At 52.1% G+C, this 17,027-nt stretch overlaps 1 protein-coding gene across 7 annotated transcripts in view; it reads right to left on the bottom strand.

Annotated features, from left to right (window-relative positions):
* TNS3 (tensin 3) overlaps positions 1 to 17,027 on the bottom strand; it is a 233,158-nt gene that overhangs the window by 151,798 nt on the left and 64,333 nt on the right. For 5 of the 7 annotated variants that reach the window (XM_061198352.1, XM_061198346.1, XM_061198351.1 and 2 more), the window contains one exon: positions 3,938 to 3,976. The exons of 1 other annotated variant lie outside the window; for it this stretch is intronic. Coding sequence is in view for 1 of the 6 variants with exons in the window: in XM_061198344.1 (XP_061054327.1) it covers positions 3,938 to 3,976; positions 7,370 to 7,609 (279 nt within the window). In the remaining 5 variants the exon portion in view is untranslated. Of the gene's footprint in view, positions 1 to 3,937; positions 3,977 to 7,369; positions 7,698 to 17,027 lie in introns of those variants that run through there. One more of the 7 variants, XM_061198344.1, reaches the window with a different exon arrangement.

The following is a 17,027-nucleotide window of genomic DNA, read 5'->3' as shown; positions in this document are numbered from 1 at the left end:
ATGAGATACACAGCCTCTGCAGGGGCAGCTGTGGGTCCCAACATGTGTGTGCGTGCACACGTGTACATGTGTTTGTGACTTCCAGAAAACAGCATCTATCTATCACTCAGCTAAGACTCTGCTGTGGTAGGCAGATCCATGTCTATGCTTCTGAAGGTTTACTATTCGGGTGGAAACAACCTATAAGCAGGAATAACCAGCATCCAGTCAAATACCCGCACTTAGAGACGAGGACATGAAATTCGTACAGAGAGCCTGCTGTGGAAAGGAGCCAGCAGGAGGGACCAAGGTTCCATGAGCTGCAGTAACACTTCTTTACAAATCAATATCTGACAGATAGAAACCTTGAAATGTGTAGTTGTTACCTAATTTTGCAGTAAAATAAAGAGTAGATTCATCAGAGTAGATTCCTTTCCCTCCATCTCAAACTTCCAATTATCCAATTTGGTAGGCATTCTTTCTGAAATAATTCAATACTTTTGAGAGAAGCTGTCATGCGGCCACTGGTGGGAAATGTGACACTGACAGCATATGCTCGTGGGCATGTGTCCTAAACAGTCTCGCTGCCCTCGTGCTAACCTCATGGCTCATCACCACTTCCTCTGACTTTGTGAGTTTAAGCAAACGATATTGAACAAAGTCCCAACACACACACACATACATACATGCAAATACAAAGGTGTAGCTGTCAGAACCCAGCTTGGAAACTCCAGCCTCAGACAGTGTAATCTGATTCCCAAGGTCACCTTTGACAGAAACCACCCATGGCCTTCACTTTAATTAAACAAGGAGAAATAAAGCCATCTGAGTTCAGTAAACAGCTGACTCAAATTTCAGCAGCTATTCTTATACAACCTCTTCTCCAGTGGGAGAGACCACAATGGCCCAGCAAACAATGGGTGTGTGCGTGCCAGCCGCCAGGTGAGGGCCTGCACCTGCGTCCTCAGCGGAGGCCGGCACTGCCCTGACCGCCTCCCGCACGTGGCCCCGAAAGGCAGAGACACGGCCTCTTTCAAGGACGGCAGCTGCTCTGAAGAGAATGCACCTCTCAGACGCAAAGCAGCGCGGGGCTTCCGTAGGGCTGGATGCTCTGGGGAGGTGGCTGTGTGCTGCCCGTGGGTGCGACTCATACACGTGGACTCACAGTGTCCCAGCGAAAGCTACACTGGTACCTGGGAAAGAGTTTCCGTTGGTGCCCTGATATGAATCCACTCCCTTGGGTAGCACTGGAAAGGCAAAGATAAGATGGAAAAACAAACAACACTGCCCCGACGTCAATAAAAAGCTGTCAGGCCAAGTTCAGAGCTCCATGAGGCCTGTGCTGTGGAAAGATCCTGCAATCAATCCACCGACCACCAGCCGGAGGCTCTCACGCCACCTGCATCCTGACCCCAGGCTCTTTTCCATGGGCTTCTTGAGTTCCTCTAAGCCTCCAAATGAGGGATGACAAGAATCAAGGTCTTAGAAGTGCCTGTCAAGGTGCCTTCACCCTCCCGCAGCAGACGGCATGCTCTGGAACCAATCAAACTGGTTCTCTCCCGGCAGATGGCAAGAGAACAACGATCAAAAACAAAACACGGGCTTCCCTGGTGGCACAGTGGTTAAGAATCCGCCTGCCAATGCAGGGGACACGGGTTCGAGCCCTGGTCCGGGAAGATCCCACATGCCGCGGAGCAACTAAGCCCGTGCGCCACAACTACTGAGCCCACGTGTCACAACTACTGAAGTCCACGTGCCACAACTACTGAAGCCCACGTGCCTAGAGCCCGTGCTCCGCAACAAGAGAAGCCACTGCAATGAGACGCCCGCGCACCGCAAGGAAGAGTAGCCCCTGCTCGCAGCAACTAGAGAATACCCGCGCCCAGCAACGAAGACGCAACGCAGCCAAAAATAAATAAATAAAATTAAAAAAAAAAAAAAAAACACACACAAACAGCAAAGCCTGCGGGAACTGAGACCTGTTATCGCCCTCTTGAATTCACTGAACAACAAATAAGGCTTTTCCCCGCTCACTGTGTACTTTCCCCGTGCCAGAGCCAGAGCCAGAGTTAAGAATCTTCACACGTTATTTCATCCCATCCTTATCAGCGAGCTGCGAGGAAGGGGGTAGTATCCCCACTGTACAGAAGAGGGAAGTGGAGCCCAGAAGCAAGAGGGCTCAGTTCAAGGTCACTCAGCTCTCCTGTTGTCACAGCCTGCGTGGGACCCCGACCTGACTCTAGCCCCACGTAATCACTGCTATATTCTGTGCTATACGTGCAGGTGAACATGCCTGTAGATCTATAGAAACATCTAGAACATACACATGACTCAGTCTTAAAGAGCCTGACCACCTCTCCCATCACTAATGATCATGGTTACCTAGAAAAAGTGATGCATCCACTGTACAGCCCAGTAGACCACGTTCCGTGGAAGTCCCACAAGTATGACCCAAACAGGCAATAAAGTATTGGGTACCCTTGTCTGTTTCTAAATGCCATGCCAATGGGTACAGCCACATAATGCCAACGGGTTTGATAAGCTGCCCTTCAAAGCTTGTATCCGATGTCCCTCTAAAACAATAATTCATCTCGATCTGGGCACAGACTGGAGCATTTCTGTGCAGCTATGGTTCAGCATCTGTCCCAGACGCAGTCAACACCCTGCATAACTTCCCACATGGCACTTTCTCCACTGATTTGCCTTTTCCCTCCTTGCTGATAAGGCACATGCCAGTAATGTGGTTTCCTTTTTACACTGGCTTCCAGGAAACTCGGAGCCTGTTTGCACGTTTCATCAGCTCAGTTAACATTTACAAAGGGAGGTTTGCCTCCCAGACCTTTTTCTCAGCCCCACTGCCTGCCATTTTTAGTCGAACTTCACACCCACTTTTTAAGCCGTCGCAATAAACAGAGGATCTGCTACCAGAAAAGGCCTAGAAAAACGAGCATCAGGGCAAACAGCCAAAGGTTCAGAGCATGACAAGCACATGAAGATTCCTGTGTCCCAAACACCCCAGGTGGTCACAGAGGTGCCTTGCCCGGCAAAGACTCTCACAGAGCATAGCTTCATCAGGTGCAGGGCACCTGTGCCATCAGAGGCACAGGAAGCAGGAAGGTGGGCGAGAAATCCCCACCAGGACTTTGGATTCTGTATATGGCGAAACCGGGGCCAAGGGCATGGTGCCGCGTCCAGCCTGGGAAGCACAGAGGACGCACCTAGTAGATATCCTGGAGAAGGCGCCGGGGCACACCTGTCTCCTCTCCTCACAGGTGAGGCTGGGAAAGGCACACACTCCCCGAACAGTGAGTCACTTCCAATTTGCAATAAGAGGGTTGTCGGCATCCTGTTGTCCTGGAAAGTGCGCTGAGCCAGGTGTCCCGCAAGCTGCTACTAAGTCATTAACACCAGGCTTAACCCCCTCCAAGGGGGTAAGGAGGTGGGGGGCAAAGAAAACACCCAGAGGCAAAATGACATTCAAAGACCATATCCATTCAAAAAGCAGACAACCATAAAGATCTGCCAGAGTGAAAGTGTTATCACTGAGTTTACCTTCAATCTGATAGGAAGCTGGCATCGGTCAGAGCCTCCTGCTCCAAAGCCAGTGCATCGTGCCCTCCACACAGACACCCTGGACACAAGTGCTTTGCCCACATCTCTATCACTAAGAAAATGGACAAGGCGCATCTCTGCATTACAGCAGGGGAAACTCGGGCTCAGGGAAGTGAATCCCTGAAGTAATTATCACTGATCGGAAAGGTAGTTCTTACAAAGGAGTGCATGATTCACTCATCTTAAGGAAAGCGTGCAAACAGCTACCGCAAGGTGGTCCAGGGTCCCTACAGAGCTCTGTGAACAAAAGCTATAGCTCAAACAGAGGGAGAGGATCCTAGAGGGGTCGGGATCTCCCCAAAGAGGGCACAGCAGGAAGGGCCCCAAGGAAATGCCAAGGACTTACCTGTTCCAGGTGGGCTTGAGCACAGTGGGGGCTCACCACCTAAAGGGAGGAGAAATACGATCAACAGGTGGGTTCTCTCAAGAAAAATACTCAGCATCACGACCCAGCGAGGCTCCCAAACCTGAAACTGCCTCTGACCACATTCACACAAAGTTTTGCATCTCAAGACAAAAAAGACCTAGTGTTTACTTCGCATCTCAAGACAAAAAAGACCTAGCGTTTACAGAGTCCAGATTTTTGTTCACTTTTGTAAAGTCCGGATCCTTTTCAGAGAATGTCATGAAAACCATGGAGCCTCTCTCCCCAAGAGAAATGTCCATCGCTCATAAATACAGGACTTCATCTTTAATTTGGAAGACCTAGCAGACTCCCAGGCTAGGAACTCCTGATCTAGGGCAAGCCCCTCCTCACCGGGTAGCATGGGGAGCGGGGGCCAGGAGAGGGAACTGGGGGCTCTGCCTGGGGGTCTTCCAGCTGCCCCAGCACCTCACAAACACGCTCAGGGCTCGCATTCTCTACAAAACAGATTGCCTTTTCTAGAACTATTTCCACAAGCGGAACCAAAACCAGAGTCTAAATGTGGACATGTCATTCTAGGCTGGAGCTTAGTGCATGAGGCAGTGGGAAGGAGTCCCTTTGACTCCACCCCGGGCCCCTGCAGATGTGAGCACGTTAAGAAAGACACACAGGCCAATGTGATGAGGCCACAGCTGCAATCAGGTCAGAAGAAACACAGTTACAGGCACCCGGGACAACAGACCCCAGCTCTGGAGTCCGTCTTGGGTGGGACTTCTTCTCCACCACTTCTTGGCCATGGGCCCTTGGGCTCTAATCGCTCTGGGCCTTGGTTTCCCCATCTGAGAACTGCAAGTTGTAAGAGCTTGTGGTGCCCAGAACAGGGGCTGACACGGGGCAGCTTCTCCTCCTGGGAACACGGTGCCCTCCCTGAGCAGAAAGGGCTGTCGGCAGGTGAGGGAATCAGACTTGCTTCCTGCAGTTCTGGAAGGCCAAGATCCTGGCACCTGCAAGCAGGATTCAGCTCCCCATGAGCTGCGTCCTGGCTCTCGTCCCTCCGGACCACGTGTAGCCCCATCCTCAAAGAGTTTTCTAAAAATGTGTAATGGCAGGAGAAATCCCAGGGATCTGACTAATTGTCCTTGTGGGTTGGAGTGGGCAGCAGTGCAACCTTGTTTCTTGCCATGGCAACTATTTATAGTTCTCCAGCTTATCTTACAAAGTTCCTTAAGGAACATGACACACAGTCATTCATTTGTCCGGGTCATGTTATTACTCCACCAGGATTCTGACTCATGTTCTCATCTGGGACAGGGGCCCTCTCTCCTGGCACCCCATCTTCTTCCCCCCTACCTAGCATACACTTAGCAGCCCCTCTCACTGTCCAGAATCGCTGAGCCAATAGTTGCTTCACTCTACACTGAGAATTCTTAGGAAGCAGGAACAGTCTTTGGAAATATAGGGAGCTACACAGATGCTCATAGGATGGTGCTGGCAGTCAAGACAAGGAGCCCCTGTGCTTATGGAGCACGGTGATTAATTTTATCCTGTGTACAGTCCTCACGTGGTACAGGCTTGTGTCCTGGTGCTTCACTAAACGCTTGACGCACTGGTGCGAAATGTGCAAGCCGCCAGAGCTCCTGCCTTTGAAGAATCATTATCTGTATTCCACGCAATGGAATACTAATCCAACGATAAAAGGAAGTGAGCTGTCAGGCCATGAAAAGATATGGAAGAACCTTAAATACCTATTTGCGAAATGAAAGAAGCCAATCTGAAAAGGCGGCATACTGTATGATTCCAACTTTGTGACATTCTGGAAAAGGCAAACTACGGGGAAGTGGATGCCAGGTATCGGGAGAGGGATGACAAGGTGGAGCATGGAGAAGCTTTAGGGCAGAAAAACTGTTCTTTGTGGTACTGGAATGGTGGATGTATGTCACTATACATTTGTTCAAATCCTAGAACGTATAGCACCATGTAAATTACGGACTTTGGTTAATAATGTATCAATATTGGCTCATCAAGTATAACAAACGCACCACACTCATGCAAGATATTAATAACAGGGGACATTATGAGGGAGGAAAATGGGTATAGGTTAACTCTCTATACTACTTGTCTAATTTTTCTGTCAATCTAATACTGGCCTAAAAAATAAAGTCCATGAATTCTTTTTCATTCATTGTCTGGAAGATGTGCTTGTTAAGAGAACAAATAGCACAGACTTGAGTTTTAGAAACAGCAAAACCACTAGGAAGACAGTCCAGCAGCCAGGCGCGTCCCGCACCTCCCATGTCCCCTAGAGCCACACGAAGTGCGATGACACCGACCACCCGGCGTGGCCCCAGAATGTCCTCCAGAAAACGAGAGAGAGCTCTGTGCTCTGGGGCTCTCCCAATCCCACCTCCCGGGACCACCACAATAAGCCCCATCTATGGCTGACCTCACTAAGAGCTGTGCCATCCACACCCCGATCTTCTCATTTCTACTGAGTGCCTTCTCTTGCCAGGCACTCGCTGTCCTTCACGGCAATACATTAGTAAAAAAACGGACAAGTCCTCAGGAAGGAGACACTGACTAACACAAACTGCATCAACTGTACTCTTCATTAGGAAGTGAGGTGCGGCGTGGGGTGCGGTGAGCGGGCTCCCCAGTTCAGGGGAGCGAATGTCAAGCAGCAACTCTCTGCATTCCTGCCAGAAAAGAGCCTCTCGTCCAGGGAATCGATTACAAGCCCTACTGTCTGTTTTCACACACACTGCTGTGAAATGCAGACAGCAAATGTCTGAGGAAGGACCTTGAGTTAGAATGAATTTGCAAATGAAAATGCATAAGAAGTACCAACTCAGAGAAAAAGCGATGGCGGGGTGGGGGGGGGGGGGGGAAGCAACCTGTCCGTACAGAGAAAACTAATGTTTACATCAAGAACTGCAAACACCTACTTTAGTAAAGATCATCATCAAGTGGACACACTGACACGTGTCCCTTCAAACCAAAATCCCAGGATGGGAACTCCATGAAAACAGATGAGACTCTTCCGGTACATTTCCTATTTCCTATTTCCTCCCTTCAAATAAGAAAGAGGGAGGCAGCGGCCCACGGTCTGGCAGAACCGTGGAGCAATCACGGTCAGGACACAGCATGTTCCCACGTGGGCCACTCTGCTCAGCATCAGGGAACGTGAGCGCTGCGCAGCCTGACCAGAGAGACAGAAGCGCACGGCTTCTCCGGAGGGGCTGCGTCCCCTGCTGGAGCCCACGTGGCTGCAGGCTCCCCACCGCCCCTCGGATCTGCAGGCCCTGCCTGCTTTCCCCCTCGGGAGCTGCACGTCCTCGGGATGGAGCCACCAGGTAACCATGCCGAGGGCTGCTGTCCCGGGTTCAGGTCGGGTCAGTGACGGCGGTGCAGGCTCACCTGCTTTCTCTCCCCATCTCCAGGGCGTCCTCGGATCGCACCCCTCACAGGGCCGTCTGGGTCTTCTGCTATTTTCGTTTGACAAAAGGAAAGACTGTGGTGCTGGGTCATTTGCAGGTGACCTTGGTCATCCTCACCACGAAGGAGCTGGTGCTGCCTTAGCATTCGGCCTCTGCAGGGCCAGTCCCATCCCACTGATGGAGCTGAAAACCGAGCAGGCCCACAACTCCCTGAGGGCATGGCCAGCGCGTTTTTTCAGAGGGATCTGGCAGTGCCCCCCACCTCGCCGAGCCCCTTGCCTGCTCTGTGAGGTGTCCTGAGCCAGCGGCAGCGGGACGAGAACAGGGCTGCGTCACCTCCAGCAGGGCAGCCCCCCGGGGATGCCTGCAGCTCAGTCACAACAGGGCCAGGGCCCCTGCAGGTCCTTCTCCCCGGCCCGCACAACCCGGGTAGCTGGTGAGCGTACCGTGAGTGCCCCGGGGCGCTGAGTCCCAGGGAGGCTGGGCCACGGATCCTTCCAGGGAGGAGACGCGGCGGCCACAGAGGTCAAACTCCACATTCCTCTCCTGATACAAACGGATCCCCTTTCTCACTGGAAGGAGCCTGGGAGCAGGGGGGGGTGGACAGAGGATGTGGGAGGGACAGGGCAGGAGGCAGAGCCAGTGCCCACTAGTGACTAAGGTGGCCCCAGAGGAGGCCCCAGAGGCCTGGCCTGTCTCGGCTCCAGGTAGGGCCGAGTCACCGTTACCAGGGGCAACCACAAACAAACAGGGCTGTGCCCAGCGCACCTGGCGACGCGGCGTCTGCTGCCTGTTCGTATCAGCAACCTGTCCCGAAGCCAGCGGGTGGACCGGTGAGCAGGACAGAGGAGGGACGAGGGCGCCCTGCACCAGAAGTGACTGTGCCCCTGGGGGATGGAAGTGTGGGTGAGTGCGCGTGAGGGGGAGGGAGGGTAGAAGGTGAGTGTGAGCGTTGTGTGTGTGTCTACGTGACCATGTGTCTGTGTAACTGAGTGTGAGTGTGCGTGTGTGTGTAAGTGTGTGTACACACTACAGAAGCCCAGCCCTGCGCTTCACTTCCCGGGGGGAACTATGGTGCTTTGTCTGCGGCGAGGCTCTTTCTCCGGAGGGGTGAGGCCACCTCTGACAGCCCGTGGGGGCACCTCTCCTTGCTTCTGGAGATTAATCCTGGAGAGAGACTACAGCTCAGGTCTCCGCGTGCCTTACGGAGATTTGCTTCCCTTCTCTTGAGTACCACGAAACAATGAGCTCAGCTTTGTCGTCATTGCTTCTTATTAAATTTTACTTTGGAAAAAGCCATATAAAGAGTGACATTTTCTCACCAGCTTCACCAAAAACACGCATGCTTCACTGGTGCCCTGCCTATCACTGTGCGCACAGAGTAGAGATGAATCAGCGTACAACCTCTTGAACCGGCAGGAATCCAAATCGTGCTGAGTCCTGTGAATGAGCTCCACAGAAGCCCAGACATCAGTGCCCTACAGCGTGTGGCACGTACCACATGTTCAGCCACTACCACAAAAGTCCCCGGCTTGGTCTCTCCTCCTGCCATTTATTTAACTCTGCCCACAGCTGAATCCCTCCAGTTTGGCATCAAGCCGGCCCAAGCAGATCCGATTCACGCCAGGATCTTGGAAGGGTGGATAAGCTCAACAGCAGCAGCCAATAGTTAGCGAAGTGCATTCAGTAACTGCACACACGTGCAAAGGCAGAATGATCCTCCATCACGGAAGTGCAAAACGAGCAAACAGGGAGAAGACAGGGTGAGCCGACTTGCTCGCAGGTGGGATGCCAGGCAGCCTGCTGAGCTACATCAAGTGTAAAGGCATCGCTCTGTGCACACATGGCATCATTAAATAAAATCACTTCAGCACAGTCATTTGAATTCTAACACAGACTGTGCAAAATCTGCAGTAAAGTTTACCTCTGTTTTATCTTTGCAAAGGTGATTCTTTACAAAGGAAACTCACAGGGAGATCAAGACTGAAGCACTTTCTTTCCCACATCAGCCTGTTAAGTCACAGGTCATCTTCTCCATCTCGCGCTCTGAGCCAGGAGCTGGAGGAACGGGTACGGACACACTGGCCACGGGGACGTCACACTAATGGGGGGGGAGGGTGACACTTCCCTCATCTCTACACAGAGCAGCAGCCTGCTGGGGAAAGGGTGGGGCCTTTCCTTAAGGGACAGAAACTTTATCATCACCTTTATCTTGTATTATGTACAGCTTTTACTTTTTGCATTTTATGATACTGATCAATAAAGTAGCAAGGTGTTTTATGTGCGCATCACAGATGATTGAGTAAAGATAAAAGTTCAATTATTTCTATTATCCCATTTATTATAAATAGGGGGGGTAGAATAATGAGAAGAGGAAAGCCCCCCTCTGCCCTAGTGCTCACATTCTGAGAGAGAGCACGTCTGCTTAAATATCAGCTGTCTTAGTGGGCTCAGGATGCCGTAACTAATACCACAGCCTGGGCAGCTTAACACAACAGAAATGTATTTCCTCACAGTTCCGGAGGCTGGAGGTCGGAAACCAAGGTGTTGGCAGGGCTGGTTTCTCAAGATTCCTCTCTCTTTGGCGTGTAGAAGCCACCTTTTCTCCTCACCTGGTCTCCCCTCTGTGTGATCTCTTTTTTTTTAAATAAATTTATTTACTTATTTATTTATTTTTTATTGTTGGCTGCACTGGGTCTTCTTTGCTGCGCGCAGGCTTTCTCTAGTTGCAGCGAGCGGGGGCTACTCTTCGTTGTGGTGCGCAGGCTTCTCATTGTGGTGGCTTCTCTTGCTGTGGAGCACAGGCTCTAGGTGCTCAGGCTTCAGTAGTTGTGGCACTTGGGCTCAGTAGTTGTGGCTCGTGGGCTCTAGAGCGCGGGCTTCAGTAGTAGTGGCGCACGGGCTCAGTTGCTCCGCGGCATGTGGGATCTTCCCGGACCAGGGCTCGAACCCGTGTCTCCTGCATTGGCAGGTGGATTCTTAACAACTGCGCCATCAGGGAAGCCCCTGTGTGATCTCTTCTTGTAAGGACACCAGTTGTATAGGGTTAGGGCCCCCCATACGATCTCATTCTGGGGGCTGGTGCTCCTACCTATGCATTTGGGGGTTGGGCACACATTCAGCCCATAGCATCCACCATCAAAGGCCTGAGAGGGCCACACAGGCCATTCTCACAAGGTCCTCCAGGCAGATTTGGGCAGGTGGCCTGTAAATGCTCCTCTGGGGTCTCGGAGCATCTGGGGTAGGGGAGCTCCAGCGAGAGGTCCTACACAAACCTCCAAAGAACAACAGAATCCATGCAAAGGGATGGCTCCCAAAATGCCGACCTTCAAGGCTTTATTAACTTATTTGCTTCCTTCAAGCACTTTTCCTTAACTTTATCAGGCGTGACCCTGGAATCCCTAATTAGGTTCACGTTCCTCAGGAAACTGTTCTCCCACTGTGTGTTAAAGCCCAGTTTAACCTGTCTAATCCCCATGAGAACACACCGCCCCACCAATGCAATTAAGCCTTATCGGTCCTGCCCGTTCCCCCCATCCCGGGGGTGGGGTGCCGAAGAGAGAGAAACAAAATCACTGCCCACGGTGGGCAGGCTGCACACAGCAGCCCGGCCTCCCTGGAGCTCACGGACCCGGCACAGCATGGGACCCCGCACCGCCACTCCACTCGGCCCTCACCTCCCCTTCTCCATCGACACAGGCCCAAGGTCATCTCACTCCCTGAGCCATCTCAGGCTGGCTCCTCTGCTGAGAAAGCCCACCTCTCCCTTCCTACCTAGCCACACCCCTACTTCAAGGCCAGACCAGAGGCTCCTTCTTCAGGAGACCCACAGATAAGACAGACGTGCCTGCTTCCCGACCAAGCCCCTCCTCCCATCAAGACCTCCCCTCCCCTCTCTTCCCAACAAGCCCCTCCCCTTCCCTCTCCCCCCACCAAGCCCCTCCTCTCCCCCTCCCCTCCCCTATCCCCCACCAAACCCTTCCACTCCCCCTCCCCACCCCCAGCAAGCCCCTCCCCTCCCCTCTCCCCCACCAAACCCTTCCACTCCCCCTCCCCACTCCCCACCCCCAGCAAGGCCCTCCCCTTCCCTCTCCCCCCACCAAGCCCCTCCTCTCCCCCTCCCCTCTGCCCCCAGCAAGCTCTTCCCCTTCTCTCTCCCCACCACCAAACACTTCCACTCCCCCTCCCCCTCCCCACCCCCAGCAAGGCCCTCTCCTTCCCTCTCCCCCCACCAAGCCCCTCCTCTCCCCCTCCCCTCTGCCCCCAGCAAGCTCCTCCCTTCCCCCCTCTCCCCAGCACCAGGCTCCAAGCTCCTGCCTTCTCTCTCACTTTACAGGGACACCTGCATGGCTGGGACATCTTTGCAAACAGCAACACAGGAATAACGACCCCCTCTCCCAGGCTTGAACAGCTCAACCAGACCAGCCTAAATAACAGCAACTCTGTGTTGTACAAGGTGGGTGGAGCCAGGAGAAACAGAACCAGGAGGTGCACCAAAAATCCAGGACAAATACCGTGTGTGCTTTTGCTTTTTTTAAGAGAAGAGCTTAGAAATGATAATGACACCACCCCCATGACTTTTTAACACCCTCCTTCTTGTCACAAAGAGGAAAGGAAGAGAAGGCACAAACAGAAACAACAGTTTTTAAAGGATGGAAATAGTACATGCCACAAAGGGGGATACCAAGGAAATTTCCCCCAAAATATTTTGTTGAAAGTGTCTAAGAATACTACAATGAATAGTGTGGTTTTTGCCACTTGCCCTTTGGCTGACAAGAAAAGGAAAAAATGACAAATTTTAATAGCTCGTAACTTATCCTCAAATCTTAGTAGAAAAATTTTTTAATTTGGCATTAGGCTGCATAGGGCCAGCTAGCTTACTCTGAACGTCCACATAAATATGTCCCACTAAATCCACAGGAGTTCACCCTGATGAAGCTAAATCTCCATCCACGTTTACAAAATCCTGCTAATGGTGTCACTCTCCACCCAGAATCCCAAACGGAAAGCTTAAGAACTGCCGGCAACCCTGTCCCCATCTAAGCAGGACGCCAATCCTACCTGCCAGTTCTTCCCTCAAATGCCCACGAGTCCCTTCCTGCTGCCTCGTCCGCCAGACTAGGCCCTCCGCCCTCGCTGGGCACTGCTAAGCTTCCAACGGGCCTCCTTCGGCCGGGCAACTCCCCCAAAAAATACTTATTAAAAGTAAAGGAGGGACTTCCCTGGTGGCGCAGTGGTTAAGAATCCGCCTGCCAATGCAGGGGACACGGGTTCAATCTCTGGTCCGGGAAGATTCCACATTCCGCGGAGCAACTAAGCCCGTGTGCCACAACTACTGAGCCTGCGCTCTAGAGCCCGCGAGCCACAACTACTGAGCCCACGTGCTGCAACTACTGAAGCCCACACGCCTAGAGCCCGTGCTCCGCAACAACAGAAGCCACCGCAATGAGAAACCCGTGCACCACAATGAAGAGTGGCCCCCGCTCGGCACAACTAGAGAAAGCCCGCACACAGCAACGAACACCCAACGCAGCCAAAAAGAAATTAATTAATTAATATTTTTTTAAATGCTTTAAAAAAAAAAAAGTAAAGGAGAAAACCTCTAAAAGGACAAAAGGTTTTAGATAAAGACTCTGGAATCAGAATTTCTAACTTCATACCCTGTACGAGGCACTCAAGACAGTCTACCTCCTACCCTCCAAAAAGAAGCTATTGTGAGTTTATCCTAAAGATGGTCTGAGCAGGGGAAGGGGAGGCTGACAGCCCAGAGCCAGTGCTCAGCTCTGTTAGAACAGAAGGGAGGCCTGCCAGCTCCGGAAGTTCCTGGGGGACTCAGGAGTTGAAAGGTGCAGAGATACACAGGGCACATGAGAAGGCCCGAGTCAAAATGCCTAGAAACACACAAAAATGAACTGTGCTGGCTGCACCCAGAGGTGACCAGAGGGCATCCCAGGAGCTATTTCTGTACTTGAAGGAAAATGGGAAGCAGGCACTTCCTGAATCCCTGCTCAAAATAAATAGCTTTACTAGAGAAAAAACAAAGCACAGGGTGCAACTGGAGTTTACCTTTACAAATTAAAATGTGAAGCTGGGGACTCAAATGTCTAGTTGATTATTTCCATCCTGCTGCTAAAAATGTAAAAGGAGAACTGGTTTTTTTAAAATATGAAACCTATCCTCCAGAAGTAGCTACACAAAAATAAAACCAGCAACTTGATTAGAAATGTCCTTCTTCGTGTACAACTGTAAGCAATTTCAAATGAGAGGCTCAAAGATGCCGACACAAACCCCCGTGAAACACCCCCAGACACACACTGGTCATCACCAGAGGCGGGCGAGCCACATCCCGGGTTCTGATCTCAGCGCTGGCCCTCTGTCCTCGGAGGCCCTCACCCAGGTGTCGGTGCTGTCCACAGACACACATGTTCAGAGGCAGGGAGCGGGTCGATGGCACTGCCACGAGGCACAGGGTGTCCAGAGGTATGGTGGGAATGGGTCCAAAGCCAGCGCCCTGAGCACAAGGCCTGCAGAGGTCCCCAAGGCCCACCAGCGTGTCCTCCCCACAGGGAACAGGGGACAGTGAAGTCGTGCAGGGTTCGGTCACCTCTCCCAGCCTGAACGTAGTACTTGGGGACAACAGAGGGAAAGGGCAGCAGAGAGGTGACCTCGGAGAACAAGAGCTGGCTTGCACCTCCTCTACCGGGCGGGACGTGTCGCCGGCCAGAGCTGGAGCACACCCCCAAAACCTCCAGGAACCCGCTGGAACCTGCCCCTTTGGAGACCGCACGCCAGGCCCCAGAACAGAGGGCACGGGCACGAAGGAGGGCACCGTGAGGACCGTCTGCCAATGCATGGAGCACACGCTGCAGCGTCGAGAGCGTGGGCCAGGGCCGGCGGGACACGCTGCTTTACTCCTATTTGTACAGGGAGACACCCAGGGTCACAGAGATGCCACGGGGCCATCAGAACACAGACCCAGGTCCAAGGGCCCCTTCTCCTATGGCTCTCGTGGCTTTCGGAGCTGCTTCCAACAGCTACGTGTGGAAATTTCCATTTTCTACTTCTATTCTGCCAAAAAGAGTGCAGGTGCAGGGAAATAATCATCTATTACAGAATTTCATGAACCAGCAAATCCGGTCACACTCAGAGAGGAGGGAGGGAAACAGTCACTGAGTGCTTTTTCTTGATTTTGTTTATATTTGAGTGACAGATGCCCGCAGCAGCCTGGCCCCAAGACAGCTTTTCCTCTGCGAGGTGTCCCAGGCTGCACAAGGCACCCTCCACGGCCGGGCTCCTGCGCTGCTGTCTGACCCAGGACAAACACACACATACCTTGGTTACTCTCATCACAAGAGTGACGTCTGCTTTGACTCGACGGGCCCTGCAGTCCTGGGTGCCCTTGCTCTGTCATCAGAGCCCAGCTGCGTGGGTCAGATGGCACCACCCTCCTGATGCCCTGCAGGCAGGCGCCTGTCCCCCCCCCATCTCCGGCCTCAGTGAGCGCGCTTGCTTGACCGCATTTGATCATCTCCTGTGTAACTAAGTCCCCTTTGCAAGGCGGCTCCAATAATTAACTAGGATCAATGTGCTAAAAATATTCCAAAACATTACCGCTATCGTTCCTCCCGTCCCCCCAAGTCCTACAGATGAGGGGGACGCAGGGCAATGGCTAATTTGTCACGGGGGCCTCACCCAAGTGGTCTCTCTAGAAAGGACCACAAGATGCACTGGCCGAAGATGACGGTGCAGGAAGCGCTGGGGGTTTTTTGGCTTGTTTTTATTTTTATTTATTTATTTTTTTGGAAGCGCTGTTTTTGAAGGAACCTTCCCGAATAAACACATTAAAGTGACTGCAGCTCTTCAAAAGTCACCTTGAGACACTATACACATATTCCAGTAATTGTGTTATTAATTAAAACTAAAACCCTGCTGCAACTGCCTCTGGGATCTGAGTCAGGTCGTGGAGAAGAGGTGCGACCGCAGGCAGAGGCAACCCGCACAGCATGCCGGCACCACGATGGAGCGCAGGATTCAGCAAACAGCAAGTGTCCTCCCATGAAGCACGGAGCCCCGCCACGGATGAAGTCACAAAAACACCTGTTCCCGGGATTTCAAAAGGTATTCTGGGAAACTTGAGCAATGCCTAGGCTCAGGCGCCCCTCCCCTCACAGATGACGTCGCCAACCAAGAATTTGTGACAACTGGCCCCAGTGGCTCCCCCAACCTCGGGTTTGGCTCCAGGGGAGTCAGCCTGGAGTGAGAAGGATGTGGCTCAAAAGTAGGTTCCCAGGGCACCCCAGACGTCCTAGTCTAAATAACAAAGTGCATCTGGACCCAGAGCGGCCCAGGGTTCCTCCTGCTGCCCTCCCCGCGCCCTGCTCAGGATGGAGGACCCCTGCCCATTCGGTAACTAGCCAAAAGGTCAAATGTGCAGCAGGTGAGTGCAGCTAAGTACGCGTGGAGGCTGCCTCGTCGGCCACTACATGATATGGAATGAAAAGTGACGATTTAGAGAAAACAGAAGAGCCTATTTTTAAATTACATGATTTATTTAAAATAAATAAATTTCAGAAGAAGATGATAATTCCCTTCTGGGCTTTTTTGGGAAAGGGCTAGTGAATCCTACATAAATATAGCTTAAATGTAGGCTGCTCTAGAGAGCAAATCAGTCGTGATGGAGTGAGGACTCCTGGCTACAGGCCACCACCAGCTTCAGCGGCCTCTGTTTGTTTCCTCCCGTGTAAAATGAACACAGTGCCCGCCAGCCTGTTCAGTACTGCCCGTCAGGGTCTGGTAAGGTCCCTGCACAGAGAAGTGCCCAAAGAAAGGAAGGAGGCTCCGGAACCACCTGGAGCGGTGTTGTTCAGGGGATGAGCTTCTCCACGTTACAGTGGCTCCGTCCCGCTGGCCACCTTCAAGCCCAAAGACCCCACAATCAACGCCCCTGTTCAGGCCCAGATTATCTGGGATTTAAAAACATCAATTCCCATACAAAGAAAACTGCCACGTTTACATAAAATAGCACTTTCCTAGAGCAGCTGCATATGGCTTGCTGACTGAAGAGCAGACCCAGAACCCCCTGGCAGGAATTGGCACGTGGGGGCCATTCCCCAAACTCTGGCCTCAGAGTAACCATTTCCAGTGGGACAAGAACACAGCCATGAAGGTACCTTTAGCAGCGTGAAACGTGTACGGTGACGCTTCTTCTAGTTGTAATGAGTCAAAGAAAGATCAGTGAGGACAGCCTATCAGGAAAGGGATCTTCACGGGAAAAGAAACAATAATGCCCAGAAGAAGTGCGGAACTTACCAGGGCTTAATGGCTCTTCTGACCCCAGTGACAACTGGCAAAAATAAAAAACAAGACACGGAAGCAACCAAGATGTCCTTCAGCGGTTGAATGGATAAATAAACCGTGGCACATCCGGACAATGGAATGTTACTCAGCACTAAAAAGAAACGAGCCATCAGGCCATGAAAAGACACGGAGGAAACTTAAATGTGTATCACTAAGTGAAAGAAGCCAGTCTGAAAAGGCTACACACTGTATGCTTCCAACTATATAGCATCCTGGAAAAGGCAAAACTACGGAGACGGTAAAAAGATCAGCAGTTGCCTGGGGTTATGGGGGAGGAGGAA

The sequence above is a fragment of the Eubalaena glacialis genome, chromosome 8 (assembly GCF_028564815.1).
Source record: "Eubalaena glacialis isolate mEubGla1 chromosome 8, mEubGla1.1.hap2.+ XY, whole genome shotgun sequence".
In the NCBI taxonomy this organism is placed as follows: Eukaryota; Metazoa; Chordata; class Mammalia; order Artiodactyla; family Balaenidae; genus Eubalaena; species Eubalaena glacialis.
The sequence above is the reverse complement of the archived record's forward strand: the minus strand, read 5'-3'. Positions and strand labels throughout refer to the sequence as shown.